Raw genomic sequence first — 27,970 nt, forward strand, 5'->3', positions numbered from 1 at the left:
TAAAACAAAACTGGTTTAGAACATTTTAGTAGTTACGTACTAAATTATACTGCAGCACAGGCCAAATATCCAAGCCTAAAATTTTGACCCCATTTTTTAGTCAATTTGACTGACTGCAGCTTATACATTGTTCCCTACTTAAAACCTCACCTCTAGACCTTCTAACATGCTCAAATGCATGGCGTCATTAGCTTTTTTCGGCACATTAAGCATCACCTCCAATCCATCCTTAATCTCACCCTTGCCTTCTTCACAACATGACAACAGGTCTTTCAATAACAACTGATATTTGGTTATTCTTTGCACTGGTTTTATCAAGTATGATGCCAAAGGACCGGTAAGGTTATTTTTGTGTTGTAAATCCTGAAATTTCAAAGAAACAACCTCTCCAATAAGAATTTCACCAAAATTAGACAAAGCCAAATGCACTGATGAACGAATTTGATGAATATCAAACTCATTAGTAGACAACGCTACACTGTTACTTACATCAAAGAATGTTCCAGCATTTTGGACTAAAACTTGGTTGGAATCAGGCTTGTTTTTACAATATTGGACGTATATGGAGAAATGTTCAGCCTGGAAAATGAGAAAACATAATTAATACTCTCAGCCAAGGTAATATCTACCAAGTTGCTTTCATTATCTAGAAACTTACCCATGTGACAAAACAATGGCCAACATCTTCAGGCAATGCTTCATACTTCTCTAACTCTTTCAAGAAAATACTGTTGTGGAATTCATAGATTTCTTTAATGTTTCCAAATATCACATCGTGCTTGCCAGCAATTCCTGCTGGAATATTGCTGGAATTACTTGCATCTAGCATCTCATCGAGGTAATGCTGGAAGTAGAATTGTGGGACAATGTAGGAAATAGGTTAAATTGAATATAAATTGAATAGTAATGAGTGTTAAGTTTAACCAAAAAGTCCTAAATCAAGAATACAAACTCACTTGTATGCATATCTGCAGATCTTTAACATAAGTACGTTCAGTTTGAAGCAGTTCAGCCATAATAAACCTGAAATAGAAATATATCAAATTAATCACTTTCTTTGAATCTTGATCTTTCCAAACGTAACTTAAGAATCTAAACTTACTCTTTCCGTCGAGCAGACTTCCTTTTCTCTTCAGTCAATTCTTTTGCAGTTTGCTGAAGTTTTTCTTCCAAATTCGGATCACTTTGGCGATCTTCTTTTTCCGGAGGCTGTATGATAGGAAAATTTAATATTTCAAAAATGCAATGAATAGTATAATATAGATAACAAATCTAGAATTCATAAGAAAACTCACCTCTGTTGTAATACCTAGACTACTCTCTAGTTTGGCTCGGTATTTTTCCATCCTAGATGCAAAGTCTTTATAGCGTTTATCAACGGCTGAGACCCATTGTTTGATACTGGCAGCGTGTGCATGGCCTTTCTCCACGAGGCTATCGGCAAGTTGTAGCAATAACTTAACCTTTTCTCTAGTTTCCTGATGTATGGAAATCACATATTTTCAGGAATGTTGAAAAAAATTAATTCAATCAAATACCAATTCCCCGGCAAGCTTACCTTGGCAGTTACTTTGAATTCATTATGTTCTCTGAGCAGGCCCTCAGTTTCTTCAGGATTACTACCAACATTTGTATGCGTTGATAGATAAAACTCCCCAGTGTCATGGATCCATTCTAATGCCTGAATAGATGAACATTTTGATGCCTTAAAAATCGCTTAACTCAAACAGACAGTTCATCGCATTATCAACTATATCAACCTAAATATCAGACACTATTTCCAACCTTTGAATGAATCAATATTCCGAGTACAGATTACACATTTACCTGCTTAGCACTTCTTTCAAACAACACAAACTGTTGACAATGGTCTAATTTGCGTTTTCTCATCGTCCAATATTCCAACACAAGATTTTCCTGTTTGAGTAACTGGTCTAGGGTGACTGCAAAATTTCATAAATACATGACAAAAAATGCTATCATTCTGATGAATAAGATTACTACTGCTTGAGAATGAAATTACTTACTTTTAACCTGAGTTTCTGGACTGCGAGTTTTCATGTGCATTCCTAATGTATGAATGTTTCTATGTACATATTTTAGAAAAGTTTCAGCTGTACGCCGTGCTAAGGTACATGCCTAAAATAAAAACAATAAACATTTCTTTTCCAGAAGCATGAATTGTGTAGGCGTCTTTGGACCATCAAATGAAAGAATTCATACCTTTAAAAAAGCTTCTTTCTGTTCTAAATGCTTATTGATGAGTTGTTGAAGATATTGCGCTTTATCAGCACCACTTTTATCAGTGTTACACCAGTCTTCATCTCGACGGTATTCACGTTCTAAACTCTCTAAAACTGAACAAACCTGCAACAACAACAATAACAATGGTTCACATCGAAATTCATTTATCTACATTCATTCATTATTGAAGTATGACCAGAAAGAAGTTAGACTAAGATTCCCTATGAAATCCCAGCAGGAGGTGAAGTCATTCTATCTAAAGAACGAAATAAATTTGTTAAGACTTACTTGTTCGGCTGTTTTATACCAGTTCATTGAGGCCATGACGAGTTTATGACGTTCCTCAGCGTGGTACATTAACTGTTGCCATTTCTCACTGAGACTCTCCGCAATTGTACGCACGAGTTGAGAATTATAGTGGTTCGATTGTAGCATCATTTCAGCTTTCTTTATGGCGTGAACAGCACTTTGGTGAGTTTTCTACAATCAAGGTTATACAGCTTACATCGAGTATTCAATTATTCCACCTATGCAACACTACACTATACCAGCGAATTCATAAATTCATGATTAAATCAACAATGTGAAATAAAGACACTCGAGACAACATGATGCATTTGGCGTGTTTTCAACAAAAATAGCTCAAATTTACCTCTATCGCTGCTTGGAATTGTTCGTGCTCTTTCCGTAAAACTTCAGCATCTTTCAAAGAATTCGGACACATGAAACTGGCTGACAACATTGAGTCACCGTTCCGAATCCACGTCATAACCTGAAAAAATATACCACCAAGACATGAACAGTAAAATCAATTTTACACCTTGGTTCCTGTTAGTGCAATTTGAAAATATTTGCACCTACCTGCTTTGCATCTTCTTCAAGGCGTCGTAAATGGACACATTGTTCAAGTTTCACTCGTTTTTGTTCTGACGCGTCTTCAAGTTCCATCATACGTTCGTGTAAGTACTCGAGTAACATTTGAATCCGTGTCTGTGCATCGTACTGGGCATCGGCCATCAACTGTACACCGGACGTTTCAAATACCTGATACAACCAAGAAAATTCCCAACTTTCAGTAAAATATCATGAGTTTAAGACACAAAGACAGACAGTATGAAAATAAGGGTCTCGTAACAGAAGCCCATGAACTGATAACTGACAGGATGAATGAAATAGAATCAGCCAATACCTAATACCCAATGAATGTCCTCAAAAATATAACATTTTCATTTCTCATGATAGTTTTTTATATTTTCACTTTTTAAATGCCTGAACTCAGCAATCATATTGACACAGAGAAATAGAAGCATTCATTATGATCCAATAGAATTATGCCGCAATTTTCATGTCAACAAAAATTACTGGCAGTATTTTCATGCTTGATAAATCTAGGCCAGTTAAACTGTATTCATAATTCTCTCTATGTACGTAATCAGTAATCGGGTCAATCTGTTACCATCATCGACACCTGGTTCCATTAAGCCGATAATCAGTGGTATTTGAATGCCTACCTGACAGAGATCTTGTCCTCGCTGTAACACGTCGCACATCGAGTTCTGCATCTGCGTCGTATTGTCGCAGTGCACTTGTAGAATTTGTTCGGCCTGATTTAGTTCCGTGCTCAAATCTGAATGCTGTAGTTCCTCACCCCACATCTCTAACTGCGATGACATCTGTCGAATAGACATAGAATATACGGATTACGATCAGTAGCATATCCATTATTATTGTATTGTTACCATCCCGAGATCAAGTCATGCACACAGACAAACAATCATAAGAAATTGGTGAAACTGGCAAAATGTCACGAAATATGTATACAATGTCAAGGATGGATTCAGCAGAAAAAGTAGAGCACATTGGCTAATAATATGAATTTCTCGTTCATGTAGTCTTACCTCTAAGGCTTCCCTTTCGAAGAGTCGTAACTGGAGACAAAGATCCAACTTCATTTTTCGATCGGCCCACAACTCTTCGAGTTGATTACGATTACCGTTTAACTGTTGAATCATACCCTCGACATGAGTGTAATCCGTATTAGAACTGATTTTATCAGGCTCTATTCCATGTCTGAAACGAACAATTTCAAATTTCATTTTTAAAGGGGATAGATATCGTTAAGGGTTAGCGCGGATCATATTTCACGGATACTTACCCGAGATATTCAAGGAGATTTTCACCCTCAGTAGTTGTATTGATAGCGGCGTCGATTGTTAGATCTCGCTGCTGATGGAACTGTCCCAGCAGTTCCTCTGCACCTTCCACCGTATCAGCTACACCGGCCTGTTGAAGTTCCTGCTTCAACTCGTCAAACCAACTCGTCAACTAAAATATCCAATAAGTGTCAACGCTGTAAACCTGTATAAATTTTTTGCTCAGTTTGTTCATCGAGAAATGTTCTGTATAAATAATGTGACAGATTCAGGTAGGTGGAGGGTCACATTCATAGCTCTGTAAATGATTCCTATACATGATTGATACTGCAACAAATATGGCTGTTTAGCTGTCAAGAGATCAGACAACATTAAAACTATACCTTATTCTATTCACCCTTTCACACAGGTCGAAGCACACGCAATTTGTTCTCAATTAAAATAAGCAAATACCAGCACGCAAAAGGTAAATATAAATATGCGATACATGGATTTCACAGGACGTTTTAAGTCTCTTTAACAAGAAATCTACACGCCTTAGATATAGATTATTATTTACCAATATTGGGAATATCTGTATACATCTCCTAGCAGGGGTTAGATTGATGGGCTTTTACATTTTTTACATAAAAAGGAATTAATATCTAATGACAAGACATTTTTCTTGAATTTTTCACTCATCTTCATGATTTTTCACAGATTTTTTTTTCAAATTTTTCAAAATATTTTCATTATTCTCGGCGCAAACATCCATTTTTCACCTCAATTTGATCCCCGCTATTCGAAACAAGTTGCCTTAGTATGCCATACGAATGAGTTAAGACTGGGCGTATGGAGAGTTTTCATTCAAAATTCAGCCCCTATACCGCGGGCTTATATTAAAGGTATAGTATGTAAACCTTACCTCTTTCACATGGGTATAAAATGCTACAGACATGTCCAAGACATTGCGTCGACGTTCGATGCTCATCAGAAACCGCTGCATACGAGCCTCCAAATCGTGCGCCTCCTGGTATATATCCTGCGGATTGCATTCGCCTGTATGGGCTAACTCTTCGGCCGCTACCAGCAACTTATCGGCATTCGTGATCGTATTCTGAAAAACAATTACAACAAAAACCGTTAAATTGCCTACTTACGACAATAATAAATAGTCGTTATTCCGCGAGTAGCCTACTATGACTTAAGGACTGCGGACGCGATAGATCAGTGATTAATGAATAGAACAACTCTCTCTCTCGATATCGCGCTAAACACAGATGGTTACGATCATTTCATATTTCATCTACGTTAAAAACGCGGTAAGATGGATTTATCAATTTCATCCGGCGTAATGTACGGCGGCAATGAGAAAACCGAGGTAAGATAACAACAAATGTCGGACGGTGGAATTCTCGATATCAAAGCATAAACAGGTAGTTCAACGAGACCACAGAAAATTAGCTTCATGTTACTATTACTTTTTCGCTCTTTCAGTACCCCTTAAATACATACCAACATATTTCCGAAACTTATATAATTTTCATCAGAAATCGTTAGAAATACTTCTGAATCAATCTATGTCCGCATTGTCATGTTACGTGAAACTAGCTTTTTGTAAAAAAACGTATCTTAGAAATGAGACTATTGCTCTTCAGTTACAAAATTCAATCTCTATTCTGTTATGGGTACATGCTGTCAGATCCCTAAAATCCTGTAAAATGGAATATTTAGCTTCTTCGGATTTTTCATTTTGCCGACGACGAGATTTAATCTCTAAAGGTCTTGAACACGATCAGACAGTGACAGCGGACAACGAAACATCACTGTCACTACTGTTATAGCCAATCTGTGAAATGACAGTAAATCCAAAGTGGTATCAATATATTTATTTGACTCCCACTGCGTCACTGAGTGCACTATGATACAGCATCTTCCAGTACACAGCTTTTAGACTACATTAGTAAGCTTACATAATATTCTTAGTTTTTGCGATTGAATAATTTAACTTCAGTATGATAAATCAGACTTGTATTGGTCTAATTATACTCTAAGGATTGATATTCAAAATTCTACTTTTCCTCAATTTATCCCTAACATACATGACCACCCATCTTCGCTGGGCTTTTTACATATAAGCGGGATGCGATATACATATTTTGAGACCAACCCTTATTTTTAAATACATAACTGCATAAATAGCGAATACCATGCTAATGCTCTTTAGATCACGTAGTTGACATCGTAGGAAAAATGGAATTTCCCCCACTTGCAGCTATTCTAGGCTATCAAAAACAACCAACTAAACCAACTGTCAAACATTTTATATACAACTTCTTCGAAAACAGGAATATTTTTCCAAAGAATGAAAACGAAAGATTTCTTGATATTAGTTTTTCAAACAGTGGAGGCGGGGGCGACGCGCATAGCATCGGTATCACTGAACGCATAAACCACTTCAGGGCCTTACGATGAAAATTACATCTCGAAATTTTGATTAAGAGCTAAAATTCTAATCATCGACGAGATGCTCTTTGTTTTGCGATGGCTCGGGATCCAGTAATAACTCAGTGGCCTAATAGAAAACAGATACAAAGCCTGAAAGCATTACGTGATTCAATATACAACGTAATTAATTAAGTTAGTCGCAATATCATCGGATATCTGGTCATTTCTAAATATGGCTGAAACACGAATATATAGCCATCAACTCCACATGCAACTGTGCGGTAATTTTTAATAGATATTTTTCATCTCTAGTTACTTGTCAATAATACATATACACGTACGTAATATAGCTGAACGTGGAGCTCACTCATACCGAGCCATAGATATACAGGCATGTGTGCGGATCTTCGCAAAAAGATTCACAGTTCTTAGTCATTTCACCGAAAAAAAATCCCATCTTTCCGGAGGGTACTATATGTGCATTTGATAAATACTGCCACCAGATTTATGATTTAAAACAAGTCGAGAGGGAAGTTTTCTGATAGAAAATAGTACCGGTATATCCTTACTGTGCTGGAGATCTGCCTACCTGGAAATAGTTTAGACCGCAAACAAGTGTAATTTTGACATCGAAAACAGTCACTGAACTGAAATACGTCATTTGTATTGAGAGTAATAAATATTAAGGATCTCAAAGGAGTATCTAATATAAGTAGAATGTACCTTATTCTCATGCAGAATTCGGTTCATGAAAACATATACGGCATTTAGTAGAATAAATAGAGATTAAAATTCTGTCGACAGAACTGATCCTAACATCTGGTTCCATATCATAAATTGCATCAATAAAAGTGAACCCTATGTTGAAACACAGTAAACCCTATAAATTTTGATGTAGCCCTACCCTTATATCTAGACCTAGATTGCTTTATTTCTCAGATAAAAACATTCCTATTGTAAAACTTCACTAAACTGATCCTAAATGAATGCATCGTGCTAATCAGTCAGTGTTGTTCAGGATATATCCTCGTTTATATGAAATTAACAAATCTCTGTTATACTCACTGTTTAGTTATCAGGACCATTTGCTTACCACATCCCGAAGAAAAAAATCCTGATTTATCCCATTTTATATGAAAAATTCCGGTAATTGTTGTCACTTATGTACTTACAGCGAATCTAACATACTTGTATTACTATCGCTTTACGATCAAACATTACATGGATGCTACCAACCATTACTAGAGTATGGGTAAAACAGGTTGGGATTACAAAACAGCACCCGCTACTATCCCGCCATCCAAAAGCACCCTTCGAATGCTTCAAAAAAAATATTTTCCAAACGTATTGAGAAATATCTTCCAAAACATATAAAATCATCTTTGCCCGATAAGTATGTGGATCCTATAGATCAGCATAAACAACAGTTTTTTTATTTTATGTCTAAACTCGTCAAAAGTAATCAGTCAGTCAAATGGTTACTGTGACATCGAAGCCACAACTGGTCATTTGACATAATATATCGTTCTTTCATTTTGACGATATTTCAGCAACCGGTAATAAAAAAATATCTGCTGGCAATCAAAATAAAAATTGCAACTGCCCGTACCGAACTTGCTGGATTAGTGGCTTCATCTTCTTTTGTCCAGTACGATCCCATGATCGTCATTACCAGTGAATTCTTTACCATCAGAATTCAATCGATATTACTAATCCGAGAAGAGTTACTAAATCCAAATCTGATCAAAAAGATGAACTAATCCTTCGCGAGATAATCCGTCGATATGATTGTTTCACGGCGGTAGTGTTGAAAACTTCCAGCTCACGGACTATTCAACTGCCGACTATTCGAACTAGCAGTCATGTGACAGTTCGTCTGCTAGTGTAAGACGTGTGCGTGTTCATTCTTTGCGCGAGCATCAATAAATACCCTACAGTTAACTTATTCACACATCAAATCACATGACATTACACAAGTCACCGGCAGCATCTGAGATCGTTCATTTCAATCCCAACTGATTTTAAATAGTCCAAGACCGCAGGGACTCATATTTGTAGTTTTTGGAGGTGAATAGTAGTATAAATTATCAAATATCCCAGGTAGGCCTAACAAATCTATTTTGATGGTCGAATAATCTACTCTTTTAGGTAATAAGATTGAAACCCACTATATACAATCTAAAACATTAAAAACAGAATTTAATCATCACGAATTAAAATCAAGACACAACTTGGTCTGCACTAATAGAAATATATTTTAATAGTCAAGTTATCTTGTAACTACCATTGATGCCAAAATATTCTTCACATATTTTTGATGATGTCCTCATCGGACAGTCATAAGCCGCGACCACACAGCACCTGCCCATTTGGCACCCGTGTAAACAGTTGTTCCGGGCCAAAAATACTCATGTGATCGCGGCTATAGCCAATGAGCACATGATAAAGAGCAAATAATAGTAGAGCATTAATTTGAGTGTAAACGGTTTATACACAGACCGTCTAAGAATGGAAGGAGATTGTCGACTCCTGAGTGCTACATCTAAGACATGATTTATACAAATAATACAAATATCTTATGGGAATCAAGGGTCCTTCATCATTGTCGTGCGTAAAACGAACATTAATTAGTCTGTGTTAGTTTTGAGTCACCAAAAGAAGAAATAATGCCAAATGTAATAATTCGAATACATGTACATGCATTTAGCAGTTAATAACTGTTTGTACAATAATACCTATCCATCTAAAGAAAATTCTATCCTCAAAATGAAAAAAAAACCTGGTAGAATAAGGGTCAATCTTTACAGAAACCAACTGATTATCATGAATTATTTCTCAAGTATTAGGCATTAGCAGATGTAATAAGTAAAAAATCAAGAAAGAGCTATATATTACTCGATGTCAGAAATGCTTCGGTAACTAAAATTACCCCAAAGCCTACTTAATACATTCTGACAACATGAAATTCAGAAGTTGATAAAGTGCTTGGCATTCAGTGTTCCAGAGTTCGATATTTAAGTTCTTTTTCAGATCCAACAAGTGTGACTGAGGTATTCTACTTGTAGAGTTGATGTGCATTTTGCTGAGTCATCGAACGAATCTTCACACGAGAGATTAAATAAACTATCGCATCGATTTGAATAATTTCGCACTTCATTTTAAGCATAAAACCATGTGAAAATGTACAAGCATTGCATTTTAATTGGACATTTAACAAATTGGACCGTCGGGCATCTTTTATGGCAGCTGTCACCTTACCTGACTCAGAGGTCAGGGAACCGTGATAGGCAATGCTGACTCATTCACGAGATGATGGTACTGTTAAATTTCACGGCAACAGTTCCTGTGATTATGTATTTATCAACGCTGATGATGTGTGAAGTTATTATAATCACAGATCATCAGAAGGTTATACATACGAAAAGACTTAATAAGTTCACGGATGTAAAAAGGTGCTAAAATACCATTACTTCAATGAAAACTGAAGTGACTGTGAAAAGGTTTTTCTCAAAGGAAGGAATTCCCCAGGTTTAACACTACCAGGTAACCACAATTAGTAGCACTGAAATAGCAATACTCTCAGGATGTTTTGGTGACTGCGATATAGGAGTGACCACACACTACAAACATTGATGAGTTGTTAGCTGTCCTTGTCGCATAAAGGTGCTACAGTGATTCATCAAAGTGTCGTAGAAAGATATTATTTATTCTAAGCAAGTGCCTTCTCAGGGACAGGTCCTGTAGCAACTGTAAACGAACATGATTACGTCCTGGTTCGACCGATCAATGCTCGCAGAATTTTCGTATGTGTCCGCCAGAAATTAATCGTGAAGAAGAACGCCCGAATAAAGCACGTTGGTCGGATATCAAAACATAATTTTCTCGGCAGCTCATCAAACACAGGCCATTAATCAACGGCAAGGACATCGAGAGCATTACTACTGAAACTATGCAGCAGGGAAACAAAACTTGTATGATTCATCTGGTGGTGATCATCTATCATCTATCAGAGTCTGTTGCACAACTTAAACGAGTTCGTTCATAACTCCAAATACTTCTAGCTAACTGATAAACAATGTGGAAAATCATACACAAAAATGTCACATTTGGTCAATTATATCAATACAGTCTTAACATTCAGACCCGATAATTAATCAGTCTAGAAAACTAACTGTAAAACAACTTTTGAGTCAGAGTCACGACTGATGGAACAGTCATTAAGCTACTATCTCTCCTGAAGACACGATGAACATGTCTGCGAATACATCTCTGAACATCTTCACATTCCGAGCTCGACGACGAAAATGCTCATCTTACAACAATAGATTACTGAACCTATCAATGACAACGCTTTGTCATCGATTGTTGTTCGAAATAAATGAACGCCGTAAAAAACCCTCGAATTTTTTCCGGTTGGTCGGCTTCGTCGAGGACATTGATAGATGATCGATGAGTGAAGTGAGACTGACTCAAACTATACCGTCATCTTCGTTCTCGATTTCATCCCGTTCTGGGATCGATATCGGTAGTTTTACGTTGACTTCTTTTTTAAATGTCATCTTTCGTAGCCCCGGGTCATCATCAGCTACGCGATATATCATCAATCATCGATGAATTAAACTATAAGAACCGCGATCATGTCTCCACGATTAATAATTACACAATCTACGAATCCAACAGATATAACGCAGTAATACCGTAATACCACTACATTTACAACCTACACGAAAATCCTAAACGTGAAGACTCAAGTGAATAAACAGAAGTACAGAAACCGGGGGACAAATTGATGAACTCCGCAATTTTTTAATTTTTTCACATCCTAAAAATCGGCATTTTCGACATTTTCGCATTTTTGACAACAAAATGCCAGGATTCTTTTCTGATTTTTCACATGAAGGCACGATTACATAAGAGTTAATGAGCACAAGCTGAACGAATTAAAATAAAATTTCTTGAAAAATCTTACACGGCTTGTGAATGAATTTTGAGCATCCCACAATATTTTGATAGAACTTTTCTTGAACTTTCATACATTTTCATGATTTTTCAAATTTTTTCATAAGCTGATATCCATGTTCACATTTTTCATCAGTCCTCGGGCAGCAATACTGCTAGTGTCTACCAGCAGTATCAATGATAATGAAGAAAAAGCCAAAGCATCACTAGAAATGATACCGGTATCAGTCATCTGCGAGAATGCAGTAACAATGCAATCTTATAAATTACTAGTGGACTAGATTTTATCGAACAATAGGAAACAATCGACATAATTAGACATTTGAGCGAAGTCCGGTGACCTCACGTGCGCATCAGTTAATAATGCACTTCACTAGTTTCTAATACGTCAATTCATTGTCACAAACTGATAATTAACAATAGAGAACTCGAGCAGAAGACCAATCAATCAAAATAAACGTAATCCATCATTCATTCAACTGGATAACGGGTAATAATAATGATTTGTATCCTGATTGACAAACTAGATACGATAAATCACTTACGACAAGACAAAGTAGCGATTTATAGTTTATAGAGACCGGTGTATGATTAGTAGCTAATCACAACCTCAACAACTGATTCAATCAAATTTGTGATTAGCTTAGCATAATCTATATAAGGGAGAAGAAGAGTTAAGGTATTGTGATGCGAATGAAATCAGACCTTCAGTCTCATCAAGAGATAGATATTAAGTTTCAGTCTTACCTGCGCGACTGTTTCGAAATGTTCGTGGCTTTTCTGCAGCGCTTTCGCTCGTTGCAAAGTTTTGCCGATGGACGTGTTCTTTTTGAGAAAAACGTCTCCGTGATTATCGAGCCAATCGATAACCTGTTTCACGTCTTGCTGAAACAAGCATAATCCTAATCTCTGGTGCAGACGCACTTTTTTCGAGTGCCAGATTTGTTCTAATTGTCGGTGGTGAGAGAGCACCTGAAAAAATCGTACGAGAAACAATGTATTCAAGAACGAGACAAGTAAGAAATATGTATAAGTAAATCTATTGTAAGTATGAAGCGGTATTAAGTTTTTACATAACGGCAAAAGACCAACTAAATGACGGTTTAGTTGACCCAAACTAGTTGTATTTGACAGGTTCAGAATTGATGAATTCTTCATCATTTCATTACCTCATGTATAACATCGAGTACATGAGCAGCACCCTCAGAATAATCAGCTTTAGCTGTAAGTGAATTGTTACTGCCGCATGTGACCGGTGTTTGTAGAGTATCTAATAATGATTTTCCATCCGAACACACCTGAAAAATAGAACACTTCTAACATGTAGTCTCATCCCAGAGAAATAGATTTTTTAGTGTTTTTGAGTTTAGTACAAGTTTTTGTTCGCAGACAGAATTGTACCTCAGAATAAGCCTGAATAATGCCTTCAGTGATTGTCTGTTGCTGTTGTATCGTTTCTTCTAAATCTGGAACTTCAGTTGGTACATCTAATTTCTCGACCATTACTCGCCAGCTCGGTATTTGACATAAGTACTGATTAAAATATTAAGCCATAATTAAGTCAGTGAAATTTAAAATTTTAGTTAAATGAATCATAAGACTCTCAGTTACAATAAATAGGAGAAAACTAATTCAAAGGTGATAAGAGTAAAATCGATTTCAATTTCCAGTATTTCTGAAGATGACAACTAGGATATGGACTAATAGGATATAGTCCATACATTGAATAAACAACTAGCTGAAAGAAACATTTTCTGACTGAATTTGTCGTTATTGTTCTCTTTATATTCAAATTTCAAAAGTGCAATCAGTAACAAATTGAAATTTTTCAGTAACATTTCATTGAAATATGAAAGAAAATGTTCAAATTAATCAGTAATCAACAGTAAGACCGTCAGTGTCATCTTTCATATTTCTGTATGCATCAAACAAATCAAATCAGTATTTCTTGTTATGAAATAGAAACAAACACTGCAAATTAGGAGAAGTTGGCAGCTCTGAACCTGTGTATGATATCTTAAATACTACTAACCTCTTCCGCTCGTTTGTGAAAATTAACGGACATTAAAAGCACGCTGCTACGATCTTCTAAAGCAGCGGCGAAGTTCTTCCATTCTCTATCGAGTCTGTTACTCGTGCGTATGATCTGTTGAGACGCGAAGTGACCAGCTTCGCTCAATCTCTGAGCGACATCCAGAATTCGACTTATATTCACGCAAACATTCTGCCAAAATTGCAAAAATAATATTAGTTGTGAAAAGTGGAAATGATGAGTACTGATAACAGCTTCGAAAATATGAAAACATACCATTGCGTTTTCAGTGAATTGTGCGTGGTCAGCTTGCAATTCCAGGGCCATATCTTTTGATACACCAACTTCAGTATAATTGACTAGAAATAACTCTTTATTATAATGCAACCATTCAAACATCTAAAAATATAAGAAAGGCAGATCTTTAATATGATTAATATACATAAAGTTTATATAATAAGAGTATTCTTTATAGGGACAAGGTAGTCATGAGTATCTTAGATGTTCTATGTCTAATACTGAATAGGGCACCAAAAATTGCATTAATAATATCAACAAGTATAGGCTTTTAAATACGTGGTTTCAGTAAGTCCTTGTAAACAAGTATGATAGGAAAAATTTCACGATTTTCAAATCTTTTCAAACCTTTTCAACATCTTGTTCAAACAATCTCAACTGAAAACATTGTTCAAGTTTGGTTTTGCGAGACGTCCAAAGCTGGTGTAACCGAGTACGAATTGAATGTAGATCATCTAGCACCTCTGTGATCTGTGGTATTGCCATTTGAAAATCTGCATTATGCGCTATCCAACCTAGGAGAATTTAAAAGAAACATCCTGACATAAACTGCAAGTAGATAGCAAAATATAAGAGGTCATCACAATACAAGTATCTAAAGAGAAATCTCCATATAATCAGGTTGAATTCTGATATGTTTATAAGTATATGATTGGTATATCGGAGAAAATCATCAATCATACATTTTGAATAAAGCTTTCAGCTCGGCTTGTATGACGAGGGAATATTAGTGATGGTGTAGTTGTAGCCGAGTATTTGCCTTTGAGGTAGGATTCACATTACACTCGAATAAAAGTGTATTCACTGATGCTTCTTCACTGGTGATATTGATTGGTGTGTACGAAATACATACATCTAAAATAGCTGCCAAAATGCCAGGTAACCTTAACCACGGAATTTTTAGAGCATTCTGTGATTCTATTTTGAAAATATTTTTATGAATGCCGATTGATTTTAACATTTTACATGTTTGAACTACCAGCATCTAAGTACCAGTAGTTATACAGTCTACAGTTGATATAAAGCTGTTGCAATGGTCAATGCTAGGAGCATTCAGATGATTACTCCAAGGTTAATGTAAAAGAAAAATATAATTTGCAGGTGCAATCAACTCGAATGTAATCAGCTAATGCAGTACTATAGTTGATGGTTGAATATGGAATATTTCTACAGCACTTGGAAACATGTATTGCGTATCATTTTCAGGATATTCACCTGTTTTTCGATCATCGTACAAACCACTAGCACCTCCGATACGCTGCATTATCTTGCGTCCATCTTCCTCGATGAACTCTACAGGAGCTTTGACTATTCGGTTTTTTAGATGATTATGTTCCTCTATCATGAGTTTAGCACCATTCAAATTATCAGGCAGTTCGGGATTCGTCAGAATTCCCTGAAGCTGTTCGAACTTATTTAACATGTCATGGGTTTTCCAAAAGAAGTCTTCCAAGTGCTGAAACATATAGATATATATTACAAAATCATACATACTTCAATTTACACTTCATTGCATATTTCTAACACATTATTCATAAACATTACTAACCAGTCTGAGATCAATCCATTCTTCATTATCGTACGGTAAAGTTCCGTCGAGATCAGCTGTCAATTGACCTGGCTCAACCATCTTCATCAACTGGTCAACTGAGACCATACTCGTCTTCAAAACGAAAGTGACAACTTAAGCGTTTTTTTCTTAATATCAAATCATTCAAATATTGAGAGGCCAAAAACAACGATTTTCTATATGACCGTGCCAGACTAGTAAACAATACAGGTTGAACTTACCTCAAAGTTATATTTTGAACTGCCGACGCTTGTTTTTTGTTTTTCCCAAAACTTTTCCGGTTTTGTAATAAATGCATGTTGTATCGTGTACGGAAAACATTCCTGATCGAAAAAAAGAAAAGATCGTCAAAAAAAATGTTGATAGAAAAACAATATATACAAATACATAAAACATAGATCTCCCGAGCATTGTTGAAATGTTTGAAAGCCCCATCGAGCGACGCGTACCGGCAAAAAATACATGAAACAGTCGTCATTAACGCTTTAGAACGTTGAACAAGCCACCGCGTAATACTTACTAATACCACCCAGTTCCCACAGAAGAGGATTATAACAATTTTCTATTAGCTCCCACATCTCGACTCCGGTGGGACTAATGGCGACTTTCAGCTGAACAATGTTTACAGTGTACTTTCAACTGATTCCATTAAAAGCACTTTACACTGGAAGTTTCTCAGTTGAATGCAGTAAGAGGAATAGGAGCCAAGCAAATAATAACACATTTTTCGAATTGAAGGTTCAAAACGATTTTAATAGCCTTGAAATTTATGCCAATTTTCGGATAGGAATTTTAACAACAATTACAAAATTGATGTCAACTACAATCCAAAGATTCAAGATTCAAATTCAAGGCCTCCTCAAAATGACCCAATCAGAATAATGTTGCTGATAGAAACATTTAAAAGCCCTAGCGATGGTTTGCGGCGATAGGCATCGTAGATTTATATTTCGTCTATTATATTTCAATTTTCAGGACTATTTCAATTCACAAATCAATGAAAAGTTAAGTCATAAACTACTTCACGTTGTACACACTTAAACATTGCTTTATATGTGAAATACAATGTACTGCTTTTAAAGTGTTTACACCATTCGATCAATTGTTCTACATCTTTTCCATCGAAATTAATTGAATAATGTAGTGTGCACTGTGACAGGCAATCATTGCTAGACAGACAAGGCCATGTTCGACTCAAATTGCCTGCTATAATTACAGCAAAGACAGTGTGTCCTTATTGTCGGATGAGAAGTTGAACTGATTTTGTTATTCAGATAAAAATGGATCAAGAAGAGAACAGTTTTCGTTAAGCAAATGATTTGCTGAAACATAATCAGTAAAAATTACGTCCATTGAATTACTGATTTTGGGAAAAGATTTGCAGTTTGCCTAAATGTTCGGGAAATACTATGTGGAAGTTTGGAATCTCTTTTTCGTTGTAGGTTGCCGAAAAGATGACTTTATTAGTAAAGATTGGCATGTTTGCTTTTCTCAAAGTTCCTGCCAACGGTAATGGGTATCTGAAGCAGTCCCCTTGTGGATAGGTCATCACATCCGAATATTCTCCACTAGTCACTACACTGACCATTCAAGACAAATTGCTGAGCTTCGAATATCGGCATAACTCAGTGGAGCAGTGGGCGTGAGTATGGGGAATCCCAGGTTAAAATCCTGCAAAAATTGGTCACATTTCTATTCTATAGATGAATATATCATTCTTAATCTTTTAGTTATGTCTAAGGTTCCTCTTTTGGTCGAAAAGTTGCTATATTTAGAATTAAGTGCTGCCCTAGTATCAAAATCCTGGATGCGGGCTTGCTCACTGGATATTAGTGACAGAATATTTCTCACATTACCTGCAAGACTTTGAGTATTGGTTTGATACTATTCCAGGTGGAGCCACGAGTATCAATTACGACCGTGTAGCCGCGATTTTTTACCTCATCGCTGAAAAATCAGAACAGATTATATCATATACATCAAAGACGGAAGGTACCTGCTCGCATGCTAGGCTACGAAACAACCAAGTTAGTTGCTGACCAAATTGCATTAAATAGCTGCCATACACTGGTATCTCATAAATGATCAAAGCTAATCATGTTTTGTGCGCTATTATTCAAGAACTAAGACATCTTGTGCAGAAAATCTTCATAGCTATCAATTAGTAATACTGTATGATAAAATGCTCCATCAACAGTTTACATTGGAATAGATAGACTGGAAATTCTTGTATCTCTATCAAATAGTGATTTACCAATCAAGAAAATGGTTTGATAAAACGTGGAGCAATTTGATAATAATGAACATAAAACTCGAGAGATGGATTTTTAAAGATTGGGTTCAGTTTTTCGAATGAAGTCGAAATAGCAAAACATGGACGATTCTAAATCAGTGCTCGTTTATACGCAATCAGCACACCCACATACTAATCACTTCATATCAGGGATGTTTCACGAGAGTCAATTTACTGCGGTATACCAGCTGATCAGTTTGACAAGGTGTTTTCAGTTTCAACAGTTTTCATCATACAAAAAGAGTTTCATCCATCTCCGAAAGCTAAGTTCAGATTTAGAATATATACTGTTACGTAGCTGATATGATGGCGATTTATTTCAGATACGAATTAAGAAAAAAATAAAAGATAGGTAAAATCTGTTTATGCGCGTTTTACGGTGAACAAAACGCTACTTTCATCCGCAACCAAAACGCCAAATAAATAAATAATTATTGCTCACTGGCTAACACTGTGTATGCCAAGCAAACTACTTAATTATACTCATTAACCTGTTTCTAACATCAAGCATCGTATAAACTAGACAGAATCGAACAGTTCGTCCATTTTGTGAACGCGCACACGAAAACACATGAAATCAGGGTAATTTGTGCGTCGTTTATACGAGAAAGAGTCCTGTTTTATCTGAGCTGCCAAAACTGTTTAAGCCGCAGCAGCAGTCTTATCAATTAAGAGTGAAATCGATAAGCAGGCTGCAGTTGGCATCGATGAATTAATGTACTTATGAGGACAGGTTTGATTGATGGTGATATTTCAAGCTTATGTCATTGTTGGTTTCAACATACACATGATAACTGATAACGCACAACACACATAGTAAATGAGAAGATTGATAATTGCTCTAATGAGCTGAATTTAACTGGGATTTAATGCATGTACCGATACGTGACACTGAGTCTGAGAAAAATGGAAAAGACCGTTTATTCTCGTTGTAGCACTAGAATATGAGTTGCTATCAATCATGTACGGGCGATTTGGCCTGGGTTGAACTGACCCACACCAGACTGCGAGTCAAATTCAGCCCATGCGCGGGTCAAAAACACTTGTGTGATCGGGACTATAGACCAGTTGCTCAAAAGTTGCTTAGAGCATGGACGTATAAAATCTAGTATCTAGCATCTAGTTTATACGTCCATGCTTAGAGTTAACCAGTGAATAGTTGACAGTGACAATTAAAAGTTCATTGTCACTATGGTAATTATCCACCAGTTATCTTCAACACACTGTTGAGCAACAGCCCCTGGATTGATGAAATCTAAATCAATCAGATATTTGTTAAAATTGACATCAACATCGAGATGTTTGACTGAACAATAAACCTGTGTTGTACCTTGGCACACTCGCTAAGTAGAGAATCAGTATACGCAGTTCTTCATACGGCACCTTGTCCGGATGGGCATTCGCTGGGATTGTCAATATAGGTCCACCTCGTTTATCTCTGCCACCTGAAACGGTACGTCATAGGAAATAAAAAAACTTTTATACATTTTTCGATAAATCCACGCAGCCTTTCTAATCATATTTAGAATAAGCCTTCTCTTTGTTGATAGGATCAAATTTATAACCACACGTTCGTTTCAAGCAACAGTGTCATATACAAATCATATATACCTCAGACATGGCTAGAGGCTGAAGAAAACTCATCAGTGTTTTTCGCGAGAATAAATACACCGGAATTAACTTCATAAAGATCATACAGCTGCGTGCATGTGCACAGGGGAGTATGATAAAAATTGAATATAGTTGATTGTTGTTGTACCTGATAAGTAGACGATACGTTCTCGCAATAATGGCACAATTTCAGCAGCGCGAATCTGGTCCGTTTTATGAGCGACTGAAACGATAAAGCGCAATAAATATGAGACGAATAGTGAAAAAGGGCGTAAATCTGGTTAGCAATTCTTTTCACAAGTTTATCGATTGTCAGTCGACGACATCGAATTATTGTTTGACTTACAACAGAAATACAGGAACGATTAATACACAGAGATCGCGACTCAACGAGCGAAAAGTTTCTACTATCGAACCACAATTAGCCTAATTGGCTAGAAAAATATATTTTGATTGATTTTTTAAAATGTCTTTCAAGGGTCTCTTTTATTATTGAACATTCAATCAAATAGGACACATGTTCCGTCGATAAATGGCACTCCTATTCATATTGAAGCGTAGAAGACCTCCGACGAGACCCTTCCAAAGATGGCCATTGAATAATTGAGGAATTTCAATCCCACGAGACCGGTGCTAGGAAACATCTCCAGTCAGACTAGACCTACAGATTTAGCGCGTATATAGTCGTATTTGGTCAGACACGAGGGAACTAACCATTAAAATGGCTTCTTTCTATCAGCCGTTGCTAAGCGTATATACATTACGACTCGTGTAAGTGAAGCGCATCAGAAGGTTCGACATACTGACGATTAAATATATCAAATTTATATCGTTTGTCAAATTGAAATGTCGTCATAATCTAATCATCATAGGCGTGGCTGATATATGATATCCATCTGTTATATACGTCTGACCTTATAACTGTGAATTTGATATGTAACACAGGATTACCAAACTTAGTATCGAATATATCCGTATAAATGATTTTAAATTTTAACTGGTTTCGATAAAAATCACACAGGATGGCCACTTTTATTTTACTTGCTTTTCCCCCGACTTTTGCCCGACTATTCCGCGACAAGGATGTTGTTTGCCCTGACTGATCTGCTAAGAATTTAACCCATTAACACAGTCAAATACATAAGGCAAATATGGAAACTGTTTGATTTTATGCGTAATCTAGCAATCTCAACATATTTCGCTGACATTTCTCTGATTTCTAGCTATTATACAAAACTTTTTTTAAAGAAAAGAAAATCCCCTGACTTTTCCCTGATTTCCAGGTAAGCGGCCACCCTGTCACAGGTCGATAAATTCAAGACTAAAGGCAATAATCCTTCATATCTGGTATATAACTGAAGTCACTCTTCCCTACTCTCATATATCAGGATTATACCCGGTTCAACGTTTCTATCGTGGTAGAAGATTTAAGTATCAAGCGCGTTGATCGATAAATCTTTTTATGCTTAATCTTCAAAATGTTATGAAATGGAATTCAGAATCGGAGGGAGATGAAAGCGATCAATTTTTCAGTAGACAACCTTCAAAGTGTGACTCTTACGAACGTGGGCATTGCATAATTGAAGCATCCCACGCAACTTAATACCATGAACATCTCCAGTTTACCTAAATTCAATGCTCACCACCGCCTTTAGTTACTGTCACAAAGCTATACACATCAATATGAAAACCAATGAAAATCATCAGGACCCAATTCCACAGTTCCCAGTTCTGTGGAACTGGATCCAGCTGGTTGGTTGTTTTGCCAGCAACTAGATTATTTCGGGTAGTTGTAACTAACTTTTAGCCTCTGAACATCAGAGTACCATGAGTGAAAAATGACAGGGTACATCGAGGTTTCCATCACGAATTGTAGGTTACTGGTTTCTCTATACAAAGGGATTAAAGTGTACTTCAAAATCGAAACTAACTTGAATCAGAGTAAAAAAACGATAGTTTCCGTGCAGACTTCCGTTATAGATGATGAATGATTACATTTCGAACACTATTCTGAATATGAGACCATCTCGTTGTTTTCTACGTCGAGTTAATCATTCATAATATAGATAAATTCAATGTCAGGTTTGATTTCAAATTCAAATAGATAATCGCTCCCATACTGAATATACTATATTTATCAGAATTGTATAATCTATATTTAAACAACAAAGCATTCTATTTTTTCTTTAAATTCTGTCAGCGCAATAAAATAGAAGCGAAATAAAATCTCCCTGGTTTTGAAAGTCGTAATCGATACATTTTGTATATGTATGAACGTATACTGTGAATTTGTGCCGAAGATCAATAAGACAAGATGAATGAACGTATGTCAAAAACTAATTGAAGAATCAAATTTCACCTTGGCGAGTGCAATTTTGAAGAGCGACATAGCAGAGCAGTTCACGTTCAAGGATCACGGCGTGGCTTATTATTTCGATCTAAGGTAAGCCATTCCGAAGAGAAAAAAAAATACCAAAACACCATCATCTCTCACTCTCTCACCTTTCCATTTAACAAATATATCGAATCCTTCGGTTAATCCTTCGAATTCGTACCAAGACCGGCGATTCCGAGCTTTCTCACGACGTCGTCCACCGCTCATAATTATACCTCGATAAAATCTTAAGCGGCGATTCCTACCGAAGACGATTACCCGACATCGCGCAGGTGTTCGGGAGGCCGATTACCAAAAACCACGATTACTGTCAACTTATTCATATTTAGCGGTCGTGCTTTTTTCCTCGTTACGATATTCTACCCCGTCGCCGATCTAATCGAACAATAATCCATACCGAATACGAGAATATTTGATTAACATCGCACCAAACCGCGAACGTTCAATCGAGTCCGAATTCAATCTATAGTTCCGTTCACAACGCACAACGACATCTTATCACTGATCAATGCGATTAATGGCAAAAAAACGAATATCCCGACCCGATGATTATTAATCCATGCAGGTATCCGAACGAATATCGTCATCTATCGACGAGGAGTATATCGTACACTAACACCGTACATCCATTCGTGTACACTCCGTCGCGCGACTTTAATTATATTTTTTCCTTCGAACTCACAAGCACGAAATCAACGTTGTCAACAAAATCGACGCATTATTCGAGGCTCGTTGATGACCTTCGATTAGCAGTAGCTCAGCAATAACTCCTCCTCTGTTCGCTCTCTCTCTCTCTCTCCTCTCTCTCGTGCGTGCACACTTGTAGCTCTCACAAATGAATAGCGTTCTTTATTACACGACAGCTCACGAACCGTTTCTCCACAGCCGCGGCGCGATCGTCATTAATAAAAAAGACTTTCATTCATTAACACTAACTAAATGAGTTTTATTACATTCTTGTGTAACTCTCACTCTCTCTGTCTCGGAACTCGCTACCTCATATCCAGCTGATGATAACACCGAACATCACTATTACGCCGTATCGGCAAATATCGCCGCGTTACGAGATGATTACTCCCTAGGGACCGTAACAGTGACACCGAAATTCACCGGACTTCCATCGAGCGTGACGTAACAGAACTCATTTGGTTTCGGCTAATCTCGACAAACGCACGATATTTCAATAGTCAATATGTGATATCCTCGTTTAATGCGCGATACACATATACCGCGTATAATACGCGAGGCAACCACGATATAGTATCGTATTTTTCTTACCGCTACTCGAAACAGTAACCGTCTCTCTCGGTGGAAAGTTGCATTCAAGAATCCGGTTTCGAGCGATTCCGACGTGTAACCATATCCATCTACGCAACTTCGAACACACCAGTTTTTCATATCCACGAGGTTCAACCGCACACGGCTGGCTTCAAGCGCGAATCATTTGCTTTCGCGACTTGACATCGTGACACAGTTGAAAGTACGAGTGTACGACGAGGACCCAGTTTTCCGTCGACAAATTTCAAATCCGGACCGAGTGATTTCCTGTCCAACCTGGTATTCAATACACGGTTCAGTCCAGCGTTTCATCGAGTCCTGACCACTGCATCTCTCTACATAACATCCAATTTATACGCGTTGATCCACAGATGTAAGAACAATAAGCCGAACACTCGCCTCGTGTGTATCGAACGAGATCAGTCGCGTAGTAGACGACGACTACGACACCCGAATCAGGAGCAGCAGTTTTATGATCATATTTTGACCTGCCTTCAGCCAATAATTTTTGTGGCAATTAAGTATTTATAGATGACAGACATTAGTACTTGTACTGACGGCTGCGATGTAAATTGCCAGTGGTGATATACAAAGTTCGTTTGAATTAATAAGCGATGTAGAAATCACGACTACTGAAATCATGACACCCACGAGTCGTAAAGCGTATTGGCTTTCTTTCCTATTTACAATAGTTTACTTCTAAGATTTCTCTCGCGATCTGTTTTTCCAATAAAATGACGAATCAATCTTTCCTTCCTCGTGAATGCCGAGCTTTGACTGTAGTTGTCCGCGTTCCATAACAGATATAATAAAGCCTGCCGGTATTTCCTTTTCTGTCCGGGAACATTTGTATAGTATGAGATACCTGGATGGATGACTGATGTTATATCGAATCTGAACACACACGCGGTGTGTACAAACTTAAACACGACTAGTGCATTACATTAGAAAAACAATATAGAACATTATCTCGAGAGTTTCTCGAGATTATATTGTCTATAATGATAAGAAAGTGTACACAATATCTAGATATCAATCGTGCCAGACTAATGCGAGGACAAACTTTATCCTCAAGTGAATTTTAGCTTAAATCGAGTTTACCATTTGGTTACTGATGACTATCTACTTCACCTCTGATATCTAATGAGTTACCTATAGTGATACTGTTTCATCTTGAAATAGGGAATTGTCTGTTCAATACATTTGATTGATTCATTTGATGTCCTTTCCACCACACCTACCAGGAACGAAACAGGGGGTTTGTTTAGAAATCACATATCAAAGTACACAGATGCAGTTTGATGTTTGTTCCAATTTACATATTCTTTTTTTCAAATCGAAGTATATAATTGGAAATTTCAGTTACGGTTCATGTAAACAATATTCCGTCCAGCCTGAATCAGCTAGCTCTCTTTCAGCAATTCAAACTCTGACATGATTCACTATAGATGACAGCTGTGAAGCTGCAATATTTATCACTCTACTATTGCAAAAGACACCCAATGGGTATCGAAAACTGTATTACTGTATTCCTACAAGCTTTACACGAAACCAATGCAAAATAGTTACAGAAATCATAGAATCGAAAACTATGGAAGCTGTCAGTATATTTGGCTTGAAATAACTTCGTATGAACAAACCCCATCTAAATATCGATAAAACCAACCTCTCTCAAGTGATGTATGACAACATGTCCTTGTAATGAGTACCATATGCCAACGACCTGCCCAAATTGGCCCGAGGGACAATTAGCAGAAAGCTGATAATTTGAATTCTATTACATTAACTAGTCAGAGTCAGTGGTATAGTGGTAGACATCATTGTGTATAGGTTTTACATGAACCAGTAATGCACAGAGGTATTTTAATAATATAGGCCTAAAACAATGCAGCCCTTATTACAGCACAACAACATCCACGAAGCTTTATACATATATTTCGTTAATACCCGCGCTGCCTATTCTACATCCAGTTGATTGAGAAGGTAATCTAAAGATGAGTCTCGCAAATTAATCATTTGTTCATCGGAACAGATTTAACGAAAGTAGATGCAAAAAACGTACTTAATTTCAGGAAAGCATTTGTCTATTGTCAGCGGAGACAATTCTCATGTAAGATGTAAAGATTTTTCACGTATGAGAATTAGTCGTAGGCGATACCTTTTCAATATGGTGAGGAGACATGAAACAGTATAGGCTACAACCTGAATGAATTTCTATTTGTCCGACGCAAACAACTAATTTAAGCAAACATAAACCCATAATTGGTATTATCGGCAGTCACAAATTTTAATCAAAAACCGACCGATGTTTTTTAAAAGATTTACGATGAATTGATCGGTGTTCTTATTCGAAAAATTGATGGGATCACTATGACAACAAGAATGGATTCCTGTGCCTGAAAAACACTTTCGAGTCGTCGTGGTCTATTTGATAAATGTTTTTTTTTTCTAACTAAATTTGTTTTCACTCAAATCAATAGATTCTACATGTACTAGGCACAACATATATGATCCTTTATGAGCCCGTGCAAATACTGAGTGAATTTACTTCTGTTTTAGTATCTTTTACTTATTTGGGGATGAATTTTTGGTGTTATCGATATCAATACCTATTACGTGTATTCATATAGTGAGGTTAGCAGGAATGCACTGAGTAGTACGAACCACAGAAATTATTTCCGGGTGCGGAAAAATTCACCTACATAGGCCTACAGCTAGTCGTACTTTCAATATAGACGAATGCAGGTAATTTCCACCGAAAAAAAATCTGTCTGCCAAATTGAATAACAATATCAATCAAGAGGCCCAGAGAACGTACAGGGTTTCACGAAAAGTTTATTACATCTTCTGGAAAAAATTCTGAATATTGATACGATCAATAGAGACGAATATATCCAGATGGCAGCACTTCACCGAATGATGTTACCGAACCTTACACGGATAAAACAATATCTCAGCGGAGAATTATTGACCACATTAAAACCAGCCCATACAACGATGAATGTGTACGAATATGACAAATTCGTACTCGATAGAATTATTCATAGCGATGTCAGAACTGTGATAAATAGAAGAAATCAATTCCTCTCACGGGTCAATGATTAATGTTTGAGAAGTGGTTACTATGTTTAAACAAATCAATTGATCCTCGAGTCAGAGGAGGAATGAACCAACAGATTGTTAATACCGAAGAGGAGTCAGAGAGGGAGAGAGAGAACTTTGGCTAAGAATAGCCACTTGCAGCATGTACGTAGAATGCTGCAATCAGCGTGTTAATCCTTCAGTTAATTGTCAGTATTCTCTATCAGTAGTGAATCTACTACAAACAACAAACCATGGACTCTAAAACGAAGAGTCCATGAACAAACTATAAAAGTAAAGCAAATTTCTTGGGTTTTTCTGACAGAGGTGGCGTGGACATTGCATAGTCACTTATTAGTCATATTGTACAGGAGAGTTTATAATGAAAGGTAGATTCACACATAGGCTTCAGAGTGAGTCACACAGCACATTTTTTATAAATATAATGAGAGATAGCAAGGGTATCATTAGAGGCCAGACAGCTTTATCAATAATAGAACAAGTTAGCTGAAATCATTTTGTTTTTATACAGGATAGAATAGGCATATGAAGCTTGGTTTCAATCCAAAAACCGAAAACTACTTCAAGCTATCTTTTACATTTCTGTTTTCAATTCTACATCCAGTCTGACCAGTCAAAATACTTAACAATTCAAAAATCCAATATAATAAACACGTTGCTCAGACTCCAACCACACTTGCCCAGATTCCAGGAAAATTTATTTAGGTCAGTAACAAAAAATGAATATGAAAAGAAAGAGAGAAAACTATAAAGACACCCGACCAGACAGCACAAATAAGAGCAATCATTAACTTAAAAAAACAGTATCAGATGATACGGGACCTCAATTATTGATCAGCAAAAATAGAGAAAGCTGAAACCCTGTTAAACTATTGACCGTAAAACCATTGATCATTAGCTCATAAGAGTACTTTATAGTCCAGGGGCCAGTTTCATAGAACTCAGTCCTGACTAGTCAAAACAGTGTGACATATACACAAATATATTATGTAAGACTTGTGTTATCACAGCAAATAATATATCATTTAGCTACCAGGTATTCATCGAAGCAAGACAAGAGTTCTTGTTTAGATATTCTTTCACATATCTATTGACTTTTAAGTGCTCTACTAGTAAATTACCATAGAATGCTCCTCAAAAGATAAGACAACATTCAAATCTAAATCATTGTAATTGGGCGCATAAATATATCAAAACATCCCATGATAATGAAAAACTTCATCCATTGCTCTTAATTTTCTACTATCTCAAAAGCGATTAAAAGACTGACAATCGAAATGATCAACTTTCTGGATTTCAGGTTAGCCTTCCAACATATAATTCATACATTGTTCTCATTGCATTGGTGTTTTAAGAACCTAGGCCGACTGTAAATAATAGTCTGACAAGTAAGAATTTACGGTCAGTCAATGGACTTAAAAAAGAGACATGGACTCCATTCATTTTAAAGTCTAATATGGTTAGTTAAACCATCATGGGAGTTCAGGGCCAGCTAATATTCAGGCAGTCCCCCTTGAAAATCACTCTTGCCATTTTGCTCTACTCATGAGAACATTCATATGGTAATTTCATGAGAATAACAGGGGGACACTGACAGTGACACAGTCAG

At 36.7% G+C, this 27,970-nt stretch overlaps 1 protein-coding gene across 5 annotated transcripts in view; it reads right to left on the reverse strand.

Moving 5' to 3' along the window:
- Positions 1–27,970, reverse strand: part of LOC141908352 (triple functional domain protein-like) — a 71,036-nt gene that overhangs the window by 42,709 nt on the left and 357 nt on the right. For all 5 annotated transcript variants that reach the window (XR_012619606.1, XM_074798381.1, XM_074798372.1 and 2 more), the window contains exons 2-30: positions 19,735–19,809; positions 19,306–19,420; positions 17,539–17,629; positions 15,904–16,005; positions 15,662–15,775; positions 15,328–15,568; positions 14,461–14,627; positions 14,092–14,214; positions 13,816–14,007; positions 13,185–13,316; positions 12,953–13,081; positions 12,531–12,755; positions 5,302–5,493; positions 4,400–4,569; positions 4,143–4,314; positions 3,756–3,917; positions 3,106–3,288; positions 2,897–3,016; positions 2,533–2,724; positions 2,224–2,367; positions 2,028–2,139; positions 1,828–1,943; positions 1,559–1,681; positions 1,296–1,478; positions 1,103–1,209; positions 957–1,023; positions 659–844; positions 490–579; positions 151–363 (exon numbers count right to left, since the gene is read on the reverse strand). Coding sequence is in view for 4 of the 5 variants with exons in the window: in XM_074798381.1 (XP_074654482.1) it covers positions 151–363; positions 490–579; positions 659–844; positions 957–1,023; positions 1,103–1,209; positions 1,296–1,478; positions 1,559–1,681; positions 1,828–1,943; positions 2,028–2,139; positions 2,224–2,367; positions 2,533–2,724; positions 2,897–3,016; positions 3,106–3,288; positions 3,756–3,917; positions 4,143–4,314; positions 4,400–4,569; positions 5,302–5,493; positions 12,531–12,755; positions 12,953–13,081; positions 13,185–13,316; positions 13,816–14,007; positions 14,092–14,214; positions 14,461–14,627; positions 15,328–15,568; positions 15,662–15,775; positions 15,904–16,005; positions 17,539–17,629; positions 19,306–19,420; positions 19,735–19,809 (4,238 nt within the window). In the remaining variant the exon portion in view is untranslated. The remainder of the gene's footprint in view (positions 1–150; positions 364–489; positions 580–658; positions 845–956; positions 1,024–1,102; positions 1,210–1,295; positions 1,479–1,558; positions 1,682–1,827; positions 1,944–2,027; positions 2,140–2,223; positions 2,368–2,532; positions 2,725–2,896; positions 3,017–3,105; positions 3,289–3,755; positions 3,918–4,142; positions 4,315–4,399; positions 4,570–5,301; positions 5,494–12,530; positions 12,756–12,952; positions 13,082–13,184; positions 13,317–13,815; positions 14,008–14,091; positions 14,215–14,460; positions 14,628–15,327; positions 15,569–15,661; positions 15,776–15,903; positions 16,006–17,538; positions 17,630–19,305; positions 19,421–19,734; positions 19,810–27,970) is intronic.

This window comes from Tubulanus polymorphus, chromosome 1 (assembly GCF_964204645.1).
Source record: "Tubulanus polymorphus chromosome 1, tnTubPoly1.2, whole genome shotgun sequence".
NCBI classification, from domain to species: Eukaryota; Metazoa; Nemertea; class Palaeonemertea; order Tubulaniformes; family Tubulanidae; genus Tubulanus; species Tubulanus polymorphus.